Here is a 15,347-nt window from a genome sequence, read left to right on the forward strand (position 1 = left end):
ATGGACATCTGTAACCCTCCACTCTACCCTGACATCATGGCACAAAGGATGTGTCAGGTGCTGTGGCAATCTGCTATCTCTCTGGCACATTCGTGTCTCTTCTAGTCACCATAAAAATTTTTAGTTTATCCTTCTGTGACTCCAATATTGTCAGTCATTTCTACTGTGACAATCTCCCCTTGTTATCTTTGTTCTGCTCAAATACGCATAAAATTGAATTGACGATTATGATTTTCTGTTTTAAATTTTATTTTACTGCTTCTAATAGTTCTTGCATCTTACCTGGTGATCCTGGTAGCCATCATCAGGGCAAACTCAGATTTTTATCTATATTGTGTCATTCATGCACAAGTTGTTACTGGTTAACTATATATGAATTTACTGCTTAACAAAGTGTTATAGAAAGTGTTAGAGAAGTCAATCTCTATATGTTACATATAAAAATTATTTATTATAATCACTTATTATTTAAGTAATAATAAGTTAATTTATTATCATTCATGTATTAATGAATAATACAGCACAGGCTTTTTCCACCTGTTGGTCCCACCTGACAGTAGTCTCAGTGTTCTGTGGGACTTTGATATTTATGTATATGCAACCTGAGCCCAGTCATTACTTTGACACTGATAAAGTGGCGTCCATACTTTGCACCATTGCTATGCCCCTGCTGAATCCCTTGATCTATAGCTGGAGGAACAAAGAGGTAAAATATGCAGGATACGGAAGTGGGAAAAAGTATGCAATATCTTCTCAATTGACTATACTATGTGGTTTCTATGAATTCAGTTATCAACATTAAGCTTTGTTATATTCCTTGGGAGGGGAAAGCAAAGATAATAGAGGTCAACATATATTGAGAGATGGACTTCTATGTACCAGTCATATTTCTAAATGAAATTGCAGAAAGAGACATTTGGTTTATAATATACATTAACTTAATTACCTGCAAAATTATAGCATTTTAAGAGGTACATTCATATATAGTAAACCAGTAACAACTTGCATCTGAATAAGATGGTGTAGAGAAGATTTACATGTGGCAAAACAGGTAATGAGAAAGAATCAAGCCAGGAGTAGAAAGATGAAAGGATATAAAACGAGATCCAATTTTATAAGAAAAGGCAGTTTATGGCAAAAAATAAAAAACGGGCTATTGTGACTATGTAAAGTCAATTTTATTCTGAAGTAATATTTATTATGAAAAACAAATAATTACATTGCTATTATTTTCAGAGCATTTAAAATTAGAAGAATCCTTCAGTTAATTTTTTAAAGTTAAGTAATTTACAAATAAATACAAACTAATAATGTGAGTACATCAAATTTGAAACTTCATAAAGGATGTTGTTGGAGTTAATGTAGAGCATGAAATCATCCATAATATCTGGCTAGCTAAAATGTTACATGAGGAACTCCTCAAACTCAACACACACAAAACAGACAATCATATAAAAAAATGGGCAGAAGATATAAACAGACACTTCTCCAATGAAGACATACAAATGGCTTTCAGACACTTGAAAAAATGTTCATTATCACTAGCCATCAGGGAGATTCAAATTAAAACCACATTGAGATACCAACTTATACCTGTTAGAATGGCCAAAATTAGCAAGACAGGAAACAACATGTATTGGAGAGGATGTGCAGAAAGGGGAACCCTCTTACGCTGTTGGTGGGAATGCAAGTTGGTGCAACCACTTTGAAAAACGGTGTGGAGATTCCTCAAGAAATTAAAAATAGAGCTTCCCTATGACCCTGCAATTGCACTACTGGGTATTTACCCCAAAGATACAGATGTAGTGAAAAGAAGGGCCATTTGTACCCCAATGTTTATAGTAGCAATGGCCATGGTCACCAAACTGTGGAAAGAACCAAGATGCCCTTCAACAGACCAATGGATAAGGAAGATGTGGTCCATATACACCATGGAGTATGATGCCTCCATCAGAAAGGATGATTACCCAACTTGTGTATCAGCATGGACGGGACTGGAAGAGATTATTATTCCCCAATGCTTTCTTAGCCCAAACAGCTGTCCTGTGATCTAAAAGATGTATGCACAGTATCCCAGGCTATGTTTAGCAGAACTCCTAGAACACACTGATTAGCATATTGTATATTTCCCATAATTAGGCCTTCCTAGTTCCAGTAAGACCCCGTCACACATTGCTAGGTTGAAAAACAGAGTAATAAAGACTTATGATGATCCTGAAGCACTAGTAAAGGTGGGAGCAAAGAAGAGCAAAGGACCTTTGTCTCTGAGCATTGACCCCCTTGCCGCCTTCTCTCTTTCACAGCAAAGTCTGGAGTAATATTTCATCCATCGGTACAGGGATGCTGGCCATTCCTGGAAGGATGTCATAAGAAAATTGAAAAGGCAATTATTTTATTGCATATAATAGAAAAAAATTATTGAGAATATATCTAAATTAAATTACATATACATGCACAATTTTAAAACCGCATAACTAGTGATAGTATATATAATATATGTATCCAAAAATATAACAGTAAATACATTTTATTTTTTAAAAAAGACAGTATGGATGAACCTTGAAAACATTATACTAAATGAAATAAGGTAGTCACAGAGGGACAAATACTACACGATGCCATCCATATGAGGTATAAAAATAAAAAATCTATAATGTCATTACATGCACATATATATGTGTGTGTATGTGTAGGTATGTAGACATGTGTGTGTCTCTTACAAGTAGTTTGAAAGGTAAAATTCTGTGATGCATGATGATCCTGTCCTATCTTAGAATTTTATGTTTAACCAAATTAAGTTTATTTGATATCATATTCACAATTTAAAAAGTGGACAATACTTCTTGTGCAATAAATAATAAAGTTCAAATGAGAGAACAAATCGTAATATAAAGCATCAATAAAAATGGGAAGTGTAAAGGCAATACTTTTTTCCTAAAAAACTCTAAATACACAGGGAAGTTGGCAGAGCTGATGAGGGAATAAAGTCCTATTGACTGACCAAGGTACAGACTAACTTTGGTAACATGACAGATAATCTGCAAATGACATTTCAGAGGAGGCAACAACAGAACCTTCCTGTGGATACTTGGACTTTGGAAAGGACCTCAAGGATTTCAATTCATCCTCATAGTAACTTAAGACGTGTAAATATCTTTGTTATTTCCTCCCGATGGCCCACAATTTGACTGTTACTTCAAAAATGGTAGAACCTAGGGGTCTCTGGGTGGTTCAGTGGGTTAAGTGTCTGCCTTCAGTTCATGTCATGATCTCAGGTACTGGGATTGAGCCCCACATGAGGGTCTATGCTCAGCCAGGAGCCTGCTTCTCCCTCTCTCTCTGCCTGCCTCTCTGCCTGTGTGTGATCCTCTCTCTATGTCAAATAAATAAATAAATAAAATCTTAAAAAAAAAAAAAAGGTAGAACCTAGAATGGACCATACCTGCGTTAGATATTAGAAACACTGAGATGAAGTGTCCTGCCCTAAAGTAGTGAATATTCTAGAGAACATTATGTAGGTTATCACTGTTTCTTTATGAGTTAATATCATATTAAAGATAGATGCTGGAGCTGAAATCAAAACCTCATATTTTATTTCAGAATTTTAAGGTGGATATTATATTCAGTCATTCACTTACTCATCATCCATTGCATCAGTCAGTAAGTCAGCAAATATCTTTTTTTTTTCTCCCAATTTATTTATTTTCAGAAAAACAGTATTCATTATTTTTTCACCACACCCAGTGCTCCATGCAAGCTGTGCCCTCTATAATACCCACCACCTGGTACCCCAACCTCCCACCCCCCCGCCACTTCAAACCCCTCAGATTGTTTTTCAGAGTCCATAGTCTCTCATGGTTCACCTCCCCTTCCAATTTACCCAAATTCCCTACTCCTCTCTAACGCCCCTTGTCCTCCATGCTATTGGTTATGCTCCACAAATGAGTGAAACCATATGATAATTGACTCTCTCTGCTTGACTGATTTCACTCAGCATAATCTCTTCCAATCCCGTCCATGTTGCTACAAAAGTTGGATATTCGTCCTTTCTGATGGAGGCATAATACTCCATAGTGTATATGGACCACATCTTCCTTATCCATTCATCCGTTGAAGGGCATCTTGGTTCTTTCCATAGTTTGGCGACTGTGGCCATTGCTGCTATAAACATGGGGGTACAGATGGCCCTTCTTTTCACGACATCTGTATTTTTGGGGTAAATACCCAGGAGTGCAATTGCAGGGTCATAGGGAAGCTCTATTTTTAATTTCTTGAGGAATCTCCACACTGTTCTCCAAAGAGGCTGCACCAACTTGCATTCCCACCAACAGTGTAAGAGGGTTCCCCTTTCTCCACATCCTCTCCAACACATGTTGTTTCCTGTTTTGTTAATTTTGGCCATTCTAACTGGTGTAAGGTGATATCTCAATGTGGTTTTAATTTGAATCTCCCTGAGGGCTAATGATGATGAGCATTTTTTCATGTGTCTGATAGCCATTTGTATTTCTTGATTGGAGAAGTGTCTGTTCATATCTTCTGCCCATTTTTTGATGTGTTTGTCTGTTTCGTGTGGGTTGAGTTTGAGGAGTTCATTATAGATCCTGGATATCAACCTTTTGTCTGTACTGTCATTTGCAAATATCTTCTCCCATTCCGTGGGTTGCCTCTTTGTTTTTTTGACTGTTTCCTTTGCTGTGCAGAAGCTTTTGATTTTGATGAAGTCCCAGAAGTCTATTTTCGCTTTTGTTTCCTTTGCCTTTGGAGATGTATCTTGAAAGAAGTTGCTGTGGCTGATATCGAAGAGATTACTGCCTATGTTCTCCTCTAAGATTCTGATAGATTCCTGTCTCACGTTGAGGTCTTTTATCCATTTTGAGTTGATCTTTGTGTACGGTGTAAGAGAATGGTCGAGTTTCATTCTTCTACATATAGCTGTCCAGCTTTCCCAGCACCATTTATTGAAGAGACTGTCTTTTTTCCACTGTATATTTTTTCCTGTTTTGTCGAAGATTAATTGACCATAGAGTTGAGGGTCCATATCAGGGCTCTCTACTCTGTTCCATTGGTCTATGTGTCTGTTTTTATGCCAGTACCATGCTGTCTTGGTGATCACAGCTTTGTAATAAAGCTTGAAATCAGGTAAGGTGATGCCGCCAGCTTTATTTTTGTTTTTCAACGTTTCCTTAGCGATTCGGGGTCTCTTCTGATTCCATACAAATTTTTGGATTATTTGCTCCAGCTCTTTGAAGAATGCCGGTGGAATTTTGATCGGAATGGCATTAAAAGTATAGATTGCTCTAGGCAGTATAGACATTTTAACAATGTTTATTCTTCCGATCCAAGAGCATGGAATGGTCTTCCATCTTTTTGTGTCTTCTTCAATTTCTTTCATGAGTGTTCTATAGTTCCTCAAGTATAGATCCTTTACCTCTTTAGTTAGGTTTATTCCCAGGTATCTTATGGTTCTTGGTGCTATAGTAAATGGAATCGATTCTCTAATTTCCCTTTCTGTATTTTCATTGTTAGTGTATAAGAAAGCCACTGATTTCTGCACATTGACTTTGTATCCTGCCACGCTGCTGAATTGCTGTATGAGTTCTAGTAGTTTGGGGGTGGAATCTTTTGGGTTTTCCATATAAAGAATCATGTCATCTGCGAAGAGAGAGAGTTTGACTTCTTCATTACCAATTTGGATACCTTTTATTTCTCTCTGTTGTCTGATTGCTGTTGCTAGGACTTCTAATACTATGTTGAATAAGAGTGGTGAAAGTGGGCATCCTTGTCTTGTTCCTGATCTCAACGGGAAGGCTGCAAGCTTTTTCCCATTGAGGATGATATTTGCTGTGGGTCTTTCATAGATAGATTTGATGAGGTTCAGGAATGTTCCCTCTATCCCTATACTTTGAAGCGTTTTAATCAGGAACGGATGTTGGATTTTGTCAAATGCTTTTTCTGCATCAATTGAGAGGACCATGTGGTTCTTCTCTCTTCTCATATTAATTTGTTGTATCACATTGATTGATTTACGAATGTTGAACCATCCTTGTAGCCCAGGGATGAATCCCACCTGATCATGGTGGATAATCTTTTTAATGTGTTGTTGGATCCTGTTGGCTAGGATCTTGTTGAGAATCTTAGCATCCATATTCATCAGTGATATTGGTCTGAAATTCTCCTTTTTGGTAGGGTCCTTGCCTGGTTTGGGGATCAGCGTAATGCTGGCTTCATAGAAAGAGTCTGGAAGTTTTCCTTCTGCTTCAATTTTTTGAAACAGCTTCAGGAGAATAGGTGTTATTTATTCTTGGAAGGTTTGGTAGAATTCCCCAGGGAATCCGTCAGGTCCTGGGCTCTTGTTTTTTGGGAGATTTTTGATCACTGCTTCAATCTCGTTATTAGATATCGGTCTATTCAGGTTGTCGATTTCTTCCTGGTTCAATTTTGGTAGTTTATATTTTTCCAGGAATGCATCCATTTCATCTAAGTTGCTAAGCTTATTGGCATATAACTGTTCGTAATAACTTCTGATGATTGTTTCTACTTCCTTGGTGTTAGTTGTGATCTCTCCCTTTTCGTTCATAATTTTATTAATTTGGGATTTCTCTCTTTTCTTTTGGATTAGTGTAGCCAGTGGCTTATCGATCTTATTGATTCTTTCAAAAAACCAGCTTCTAGTTTCATTGATACGTTCTACTGTATCTCTGGTTTCTCCCTCATTGATCTCAGCTCTAATCTTGATGATTTCCCTTCTTATGTGTGGAGTTGGTTTGATTTGTTGTTGATCCTCCAGTTCTTTAAGGTGTAGAGACAGCTGGTGTGTTCTGGATTTTTCAATTTTTTTGAGCAAGGCTTGGATGGCTATATATTTTCCCCTTAGGACCGCCTTTGCTGTATCCCATAGGTTTTGGACCGAAGTGTCTTCATTCTCATTGGTTTCCATGAATTGTTTCAGTTCTTCTTTGATCTCCTGGTTGATCCAAGCATTCTTAAGCAAGGTGGTCTTTAGCTTCCAGGTGTTTGAGTTCCTTTGGAACTTTTCCTTGTGATTGAGCTCCAGTTTCAAAGCATTGTGATCTGAGAATATGCAGGGAATAATCTCAGTCTTTTGGTATCGGCTGAGTCCTGATTTGTGACCCAGTATGTGGTCTATTCTGGAGAAGGTTCCATGTGCACTTGAGAAGAATGAGTATTCTGCTGTTTTAGGGTGGAATGTTCTGTATATATCTATGAGGTCCATCTGGTCCAATGTGTCATTCAATGCTCTTGTTTCTTTATTGATTTTCTGCTTCGATGATCTGTCTAATTCTGAAAGAGGCGTGTTAAGATCACCTACGATTAGTGTATTCATATCAATATGACTCTTTATCTTGGTTAACAGTTTTCTTAAGTAATTGGCTGCTCCCATATTGGGAGCATAGATATTTACAATTGTTAGATCATCTTGGTGGATAGTCCCTTTAAGGATTATGTAGTGTCCTTCTGTATCTCTGAGTACAGTCTTTAGTTTGAAGTCTAATTTATCTGATATGAGAATCGCTACCCCAGCCTTCTTTTGAGTCCCATTGGCATGAAAGATGTTTCTCCACCCCTTCACTTTCAGTCTGCGTGTATCTTTAGGTTCAAAATGGGTCTCTTGTAGACAGCATATGGATGGGTCCTGTCGTTTTATCCAATCTGCAACCCTGTGCCGTTTTATGGGTGCATTTAGGCCATTCACATTGAGAGTGATTATTGATAGATACGTTTTTATTGACATCGAGTTACCTTTGAAGTCTTTCTTTCTGTAGACTGTCTCTATATTTCTGTTCAATGCTATTCTTGGGATTTTTCCTCTCTTATAGCACCCCCCTTAATATTTCCTGCAGTATCGGCTTGGTGGTTGCATAGTCTTTTAAGCCTTGCCGGTCTTGGAAACTCTTTATCTCTCCATCCATTTTGAATGTCAGTCTTGCTGGATAAAGTATTCTTGGCTGCATGTTCTTCTCATTTAGTGCCCTGAATATATCTTGCCAGCCTCTTCTGGCTTGCCAGGTCTCTGTGGACAGGTCTGACGTTATTCTGATGGGCTTCCCTCTGTAAGTAAGGAGCCTCTTTGCCCTGGCGGCTTTCAAGAGATTATACCTACAATTATAATTTCTCAATTTGACTATCAGGTGTCGTGATGTTTTTTTGGAGTGTATAATCTTGGGTGGAGACCGTTCAGCCTCTAGTACATGAACGCTGGTTTCATTCGCGAGATTCGGAAAGTTTTCATGAAGGACTTGTTCCACGACATCTTCTAGACTTCTTTCTTTCTCCTCCCCTTCAGGAATTCCAATAATTCTGACGTTGGAACGCTTCATGGCATCACTTATTTCCCTAATTCTGCTTTCATGGGATCTAAGCTGTTTGTTCCAGGCTTCCTCCTGATCCTTTCTCTCTATCTGTTTGTCTTCCAGATCACTAATTCTATCTTCTGTCTCAGTTACCCTAGCTTTGAGAGAGTTTAGATTGGATTGGAACTCATTGAGAGCATTGTGGACCTCCTCCCTGGTAGCTTTAAGCTCCGCCCTAACATTGTGAACATCCTGTCTGGTCGCTTTCAGTTCGGCCCTAATCAATTCTGTTTGGTCATCCATGGCTTTCTCCAACCTAGCTATTGCCTGGATAATTGTTAGCCTGAATTCTCTTTCCGACATATTGTCTATGTTGATAGCTGTTAGCTCTATTGCAGAAGGTCCATCCTCTGTATTTTTCTTCTGTTGGGCATTCCTCCTCCTAGTCATTTTGGTGGGAGAAGACTGAACAGATGTAGCTGGATGTATCAACTCTGGTGCAGTCAAGGTGCACCCTGGAACACTTCCTGATCTCCGTCTCAGAGAAAAGCCTCAGTCTGGGTGCAGAAGCTGAATAAATTCCCCCTTGGACGCTGGCAATGCAGGTTCCAAGTTAAAGACCCTGGGGGCGCAGGATCTTTTGCTCGTCCCCAAAGCCAAGGCAGTGGCGGCTGTCTGGGAGCTCCCGACCGCCAGAGAGGTTCCAAGCAGCGATCGCACACTGAGATTTTGCCGCCGGCTGGGGCTGGGAGTGCCCGGCTTGCGCGCACCTCTTTTCAGAGGCGGCTGTGGGTCGGGCGCGCATCTGGGGCACTGAGAACGGGGCGCTGGTCCGTAAGCCGCAGGCTGGGCTTTCGCGCGCCTCTGTCCGGGGAAGAGTTTAGCGCGAGCGCGGCTTAGACTTTGAAACAATGGCGCGGGTCAAGAAGCGCCCCCGGGCCTTAGATACCCCGGAGAGCTGGAGCGACGTGCACGCGCATCTCAAGCTTTGTGGTAGGGCGAGCGCGCGTTCTGCAGACCGGCGCAGCTCCCATCCCCTCACAGGAGCCGGAACCCCGCGCTCTGGGGCACGCTGGCGGCTTAGGGACCAGGAGCCGGTTTCTCCGCCGCACTGTCTCTGCCTCCGCGCCAGGGAGGCCGTCTGGGACCGGGGACTCAAGCCCCTGTCCCTAGCCGCCCCGATTCCCACAATTTGCCCCCGCGACCCTTTGCTCTTTTGGAGTGCTTTCAACCAGTCTCCAAGTTAATGCTGGTCCCCAGATGCAGGGCACTCTCGCTTGTATTGGGGTATTACTTTTGCACCAGTCACCTCTGGTGGCTCCCTCCCCCTTTTGTTTATCTTCCGATCTCAGTCCGCTGTTCCCATTCCGCTTTACCTGCTCACTGGCGTCTTCTGCCCCTGTAGAGATCCAGACGTGTATAATTCTGATCTCAGGCTGATTTCATGGGTGATCAGAGTTCTTTGGTAGGTAATCAGCTCACTTTGAGGTACCGGCTGATAAGATGCCTCTTCCTAGTACCCCGCCATCTTGTCCGGCCAGCAAATATCTTTTAACACCTACTCTTTCTTGGGTAGTAATTTGGAAGTTATTAATACAAAGACAAACTATTTAGACATACCTTTTTCACTTAAAAAGATAACAGACTAGAAAATCCCACACAAGAAATAAAGTAAGATGTTATCAATATTTAATTATAGTACTTATACATGTGTGAGGAAATATCACAGATTATACAAAAAAATGCATTTTCCATCAAATAATTTTAATTAAAAACCAGAATTACGACCAGGCATTTGATGGATACCTTCTAAAAGTCTCCAGAATAACTGAAATTTAGTCTTCTTATTACTGTGAACATTTTGAATGACTATTATGGCAACTACACCAGGTCTTGTTCTTGACCAGAATGGAGCCTTTGCCTTCAGTTCTATTCCCAACATGCACAGTAAAATGGAACACTGGAGCCACAACCCTGGGCTTTCCAACTGTTGGATTTTCTCCACCCCAGGGCCACCAGCCACACTTCCCAACCACCACAGGGGACAATTTAAAAGAAACAAATACCCAAATGGTGGAATCATTGCACGAGATTGTTACTCAATAGGATCATCTAAGCAAATGCCTAAACTGGCCCCACATTTTCACTCTCTGGGTGCAATTCCTGTGTGGAGACTTGCATAATTGGTCTTTCTTTCCCTGAGGAACCAGAACTTTATCTGGGAATTCCTGTTTTCATGTGTAGGGACTGAACCTATGAGTGAGCTTATTTTAGTGTGCTGCTCCTCAGAAACTTCAGACACAGGTAAATTTCTTCAGCGTGCCTCCTGCAGAACCTTCACAGTGGGTCTCAGCAGATCTCTGGACAGGTAGGTTCACCCAACCATTTACTTAGTACTCATCTTGGATGTGAAAACCATGTACCTTGGGAGCATTATGGATTCAAATCAGACTCAGGACTGAAATATCTTTTCCGTTCTCTTCTGAAGACTTAAATCTCTGCTCTCTGAATGCTAAGTGAAAGCGACAGAGAAATGACTCAAAGCGTGGTCCCCAGCATCCCTGCTGATAAATTAGACAGTGTGATCATTTCCACAGAACAATGAATATTCTATTTTACTTTAGGATAAAGAGGAATGTTTCTGCTGTAGAGCTGGCAGACTGATGTTTTTGAAAGCACTCTTTACTGAATGGGAATCTTAAGTGATTTAAAATATCTGATTTCTTCTCCAAGACAGACCCTTTAAATTGTTTAACATCAAGAAAAAGAAGTTTCTCCCCTCCCTGATGTTCACATTGTCCAGGGTGAACATCTGAACGACAGAGGTGAACCTCTGTCGAGGTGCAGCTGGTCACATTTACACAACTCAGGTGTAAATAAGTTTAAGACAAATTGTATAGTTAGAGACCAATAGAATATTTCTTGAAATCATTTCAGTAGCTATTTAAAACATTTTCAGTATGGTTTCTTGGCCAAATAGTAATATAAATGGCCAAAAAGTAATATTAGGTACATTTTTTTTAAAGTTCTTTTCCTGACATGTTAGCATTTTGGTAGACTTATATTTCTTTTCAAAAACAAACTTGAAAAAATATATGTAAAAATCTGACATAACTTCGTCAGAAACAAATTCGAAAACTTTCTGAAGAAACAAGAGAAAAATACTTTAATTCAGTGATATATACTTATCAAAAGACAAAAAAGCAATCCTAGCTTTGCCATTAGTACTATTTCTTGAGAAGAAGCAATTAATAACAGGTAATTATATATACAAATACATTTCTTTGAAGCTAACTGCATGAATTCACATCCACCATCCAAGATTTTGGCTATTGTTGTTTTGTTCTGTCTTGTTTTGTTTTTACTTTGCTAAATTAAGGATGAAGTTATTGAGTGTGTTATATCTCAGAGTAAAACAGTGAAATGAAAGCAGTTCTGCTCTGCTTTCATGTTCAGTGAAATGAACTGAAACACTCACTATTTCAGCTTCAGTCAAATTAAAATGTTTTGTTTAAACAGGAAATGTTTTGTTTAAAGTGAGTGTTGCCACTGTGTTTTCCACCAGAAGTTTACCTATGCATTTCTTTTCCGATGTGGTGGTAAGTGAAAAGAGATATGGGATATCTACTGCGACACAGTTGTATAACCTGACTAGACATACCTAATGTAGGTATTAAAATATCTTTGATTAAACAAACACCATGGATTTAAGAAAGAATTAGTTTGCAGGGGAACACAGCCTGATTTATTTGTTACATATGTAGTTAGAAATCACATGTCCCAGTTGCCTAATACACAAAATTATAATTCACTTACTATTCCCATTTCAACTATGAAACTCCCCAATGGGGTAGAATGAGGAATGAGTCACTGGGACACAAACAGGAAACACTAGAAAAATCATTTAAAACATACTAATAACAAGAATGGATAGTACCAATTTTCTGCATTCATTGTTAACAAACTCTGTACTAATAACATGCTTGCCTAGTATCTCAATACATTCATATAACACAAGGATATAAATACTTAATAAAAATCACACAGCTAGTAACTGGTGGCCTAACACCCAACCAACCAAGTGACCAAACAAACAAGCAAACAAAACACATAAATTAAAGCAAAACCATAAAGCCATACCATTCACCAATATCCCATATAGATTCTTCACATGACTTAGACTCATTGAGACTCAGCTATTCAATCAGACATAAAGATAACTACATCCACCTTCTAGGACACTTTTGCTGAATAATGAGATCATTATTCTGAAATGGCTAGCATAGTCCTGGGCCCAGAGTACACTACATATTGAATGAATAATGTTAGCAGTCTTCACCTTAGAGTTCTCTGCACAAAGAACACAAAGTGATCAAACTTGAGGAAATCAAACCTACAAGTAATATTTTGTGAAACGTGAAAATAGGTTTTAAACATTTTAAAAGAAATAAGTACACACTGGGAAAAAAGAGAGAGAAAGAAGAAAAAGAAAAGAAAGGAAAAAAAGAAAGGATGGAAGGAAGGTAGGAAAAGAAAAGAAGGGAGGGAGAAAGAAAAAGAAAGAGAGAGAGAGAAAGAAAGAAAAAAAGAGCGAGCTGCCAGAAAGCCATGATATAGCAGCATCTGAGCAAGCAGAGGTTGGAGTGGTAGAAAGGAGAGTTCATCTGGCAGAAAAAAGGAAATGTGAGTAAGTTAAAAAAAAAAAAATCAGTTTCTTATTGACACTAAGAAACAAGACTACTGAGGTGTAGTCGGTTGGTGGGCAGCTGAAGCAGCACTGATCATTAGATAGAAAGTGATGGTAGAAAGTGAAGGAAAACCTAGCATACACAAAGTATTTTGGATGGAAATATAAAATTTCCAAGGTTGATGACAGGTTATAGGCCAAAGAGAAAGCTAGTGGCGTCTAAGGAAAAAAATAACTGAAAGTCACTGGAAGTCACTCTGGTTCAACAACTTCTCCATAGCTATCTTTTATCATTGAATACATATACGGAAGCATGTTTGCATATATGTAAATATATATTCATGCAATATTGTAATTACTATGTTTTAAATATACATATTAATATTAATACATACATTAAAGTATATTAATATATATTCAATGAATATGAATTATATCCAACACAGAAGTGAAAAATTAATAGCTTGGTACAGCAGTTCTAACAACATGAAATTGGTATCTTCAAAGTTTATATTTCTGAATATTTTTAAAGGACTGGGAGAAATACAAATAAAATTGATACCTTTAATTATGAACAGAAATAATCCCACTTAAATAAAATGGTTTACAATCTTGCATCTGCCAGAAAAATTTACTTACCATCTATTACTTCCCTTTCATTTTCCCATTAAAAGATGAGAACAACAAAATAAATGGCCTCAGAAAATCTCACCCAGGTGACCGAGTTCATTCTCATGGGAGTCTCAGATCGCCCAGACCTCCAGATTCCACTCTTCTTTGTTTTCCTGCTGATCTATGGGCTGACCATGGCAGGGAACCTGGGCATCATCACCCTCACCAGTGTTGACTCTCAGCTCCAAACGCCCATGTACTTCTTCCTCAGGCACTTGGCTATCATCAATCTTGGCGATTCTACTGTCATTGCCCCCAAAATGCTGGTAAACTTCTTGGTTACAAAGAAAACCATATCCTACTATGGATGTGCAGTCCAGCTGGGTGGGTTTTTAGTTTTCATTATTGGTGAGACTTTCATGCTGGCTGCAATGGCTTATGACCGCTATGTGGCTATTTGCAAGCCCCTGCTCTACATGGTGGTGGTCTCTCCACAGATGTGCATACTGCTGGTGTTCCTCACTTACCTCTACAGTCTGACCACAGCACTGACTGTCTCCTCCTATGTATTCTCCATGTCCTACTGTTCTTCCAATGTAATCGACCATTTTTATTGTGATACTGTCCCTTTGTTGGCATTGTCCTGTTCTGATGCCTACATCCCAGAAACAATAGTGTTTATCTCTGCAGGGACCAACTTGTTTTTCTCTATGATTATTGTTCTAACATCGTACTTCAACATTGTCCTTGCCATTTTGAGGATCCGTTCTTCAGAGGGCCGACAAAAAGCCTTTTCCACCTGTGCCTCTCACATGATGGCTGTCCCTGTGTTCTATGGGACCCTTTTCTTCATGTATTTGCAACCGAGGTCCAACCTCTCCTTATGTACTGATAAAATGACCTCTGTCTTCTATACCCTGGTGATACCAATGCTGAATCCCCTCATCTACAGTCTAAGGAATAAAGATGTAAAGGATGCTTTGAAGAGATTGTTAAATAACCCATGGCAGGCTTCCAAATCGATGTAAATTTAAAACTACAAGAGTCTTCATTTAAGGGTTTGTATGTACTTCTGAAAAGCTAATCTCTATTAAATGCAGAGGTAATAAATAGCTAAAAATTCCATGGATTTCAATATGAAAATCTTAATCCTTTCTATTGCAACCTCAAATACTCAATTTTTGCTAATACAAAGATGTATTAGTTGACCAAAGAAAGTATATTTATTTAAGTAGTAAGCAATAATTCCAAAATAAATACATTTTAAGGTGCAACACAACTCACTACTGGGTTTTTATAATTTCTAGCCATGAAAGAGGAAGTCTGAGAGCTGAGGAAGGTATGAGAGAAACATTTCTTACACTGTAGTTGAGTCAGGTCATCTTACTTGCCACAAATCTGCTTTGTTCAACTGATAGTTTTATTTTACTTTCATTTATTTTATCTTTCAATTTCTTAACCTTTTAGAATCCATTTTTATCTTGTACATGACACATATTTATATCATTTTTATCATATTTATATCATTTCTGTTCAGGAGAAAATGAAGACTAAACAAAAAATGCTTAGATTTACATGGAAATAGGCCATGTGACAAAACAGAAGAAAATGTATGAAAGGGGACTCCACTGTTGATTCTGCTCACATGTGCATGTGCACAAAGCAAAATGTTGATATTTATCTCAATATGATATAAAATTAATTTTCTCCAATTCCCTTTTCCTCCTTAACATTGT

At 38.8% G+C, this 15,347-nt stretch overlaps 1 protein-coding gene and 1 pseudogene across 1 annotated transcript; both read left to right on the plus strand.

Annotated features, from left to right (window-relative positions):
- Window positions 1–2,318, plus strand: LOC122913656 (annotated as a pseudogene).
- Window positions 2,319–13,691: 11,373 nt separating this feature from the next.
- LOC122914433 (olfactory receptor 8J2-like) lies at window positions 13,692–14,639 on the plus strand. Its single transcript, XM_044261048.1, has one exon. It carries the CDS (start codon window positions 13,692–13,694, stop codon window positions 14,637–14,639), a length of 948 nt encoding a protein of 315 aa, XP_044116983.1.
- The last annotated feature ends 708 nt before the right edge of the window (window positions 14,640–15,347 follow it).

The sequence above is a fragment of the Neovison vison genome, chromosome 7 (genome assembly GCF_020171115.1).
Source record: "Neovison vison isolate M4711 chromosome 7, ASM_NN_V1, whole genome shotgun sequence".
NCBI lineage: Eukaryota > Metazoa > Chordata > Mammalia > Carnivora > Mustelidae > Neogale > Neogale vison.

Coding starts and splice junctions, on each gene's coding strand:
- LOC122914433 (XM_044261048.1), top strand. CDS start 13,692: ATGGCCTCAGAAAATCTCACCCAGGTGACCGAGTTCATTCTCATGGGA.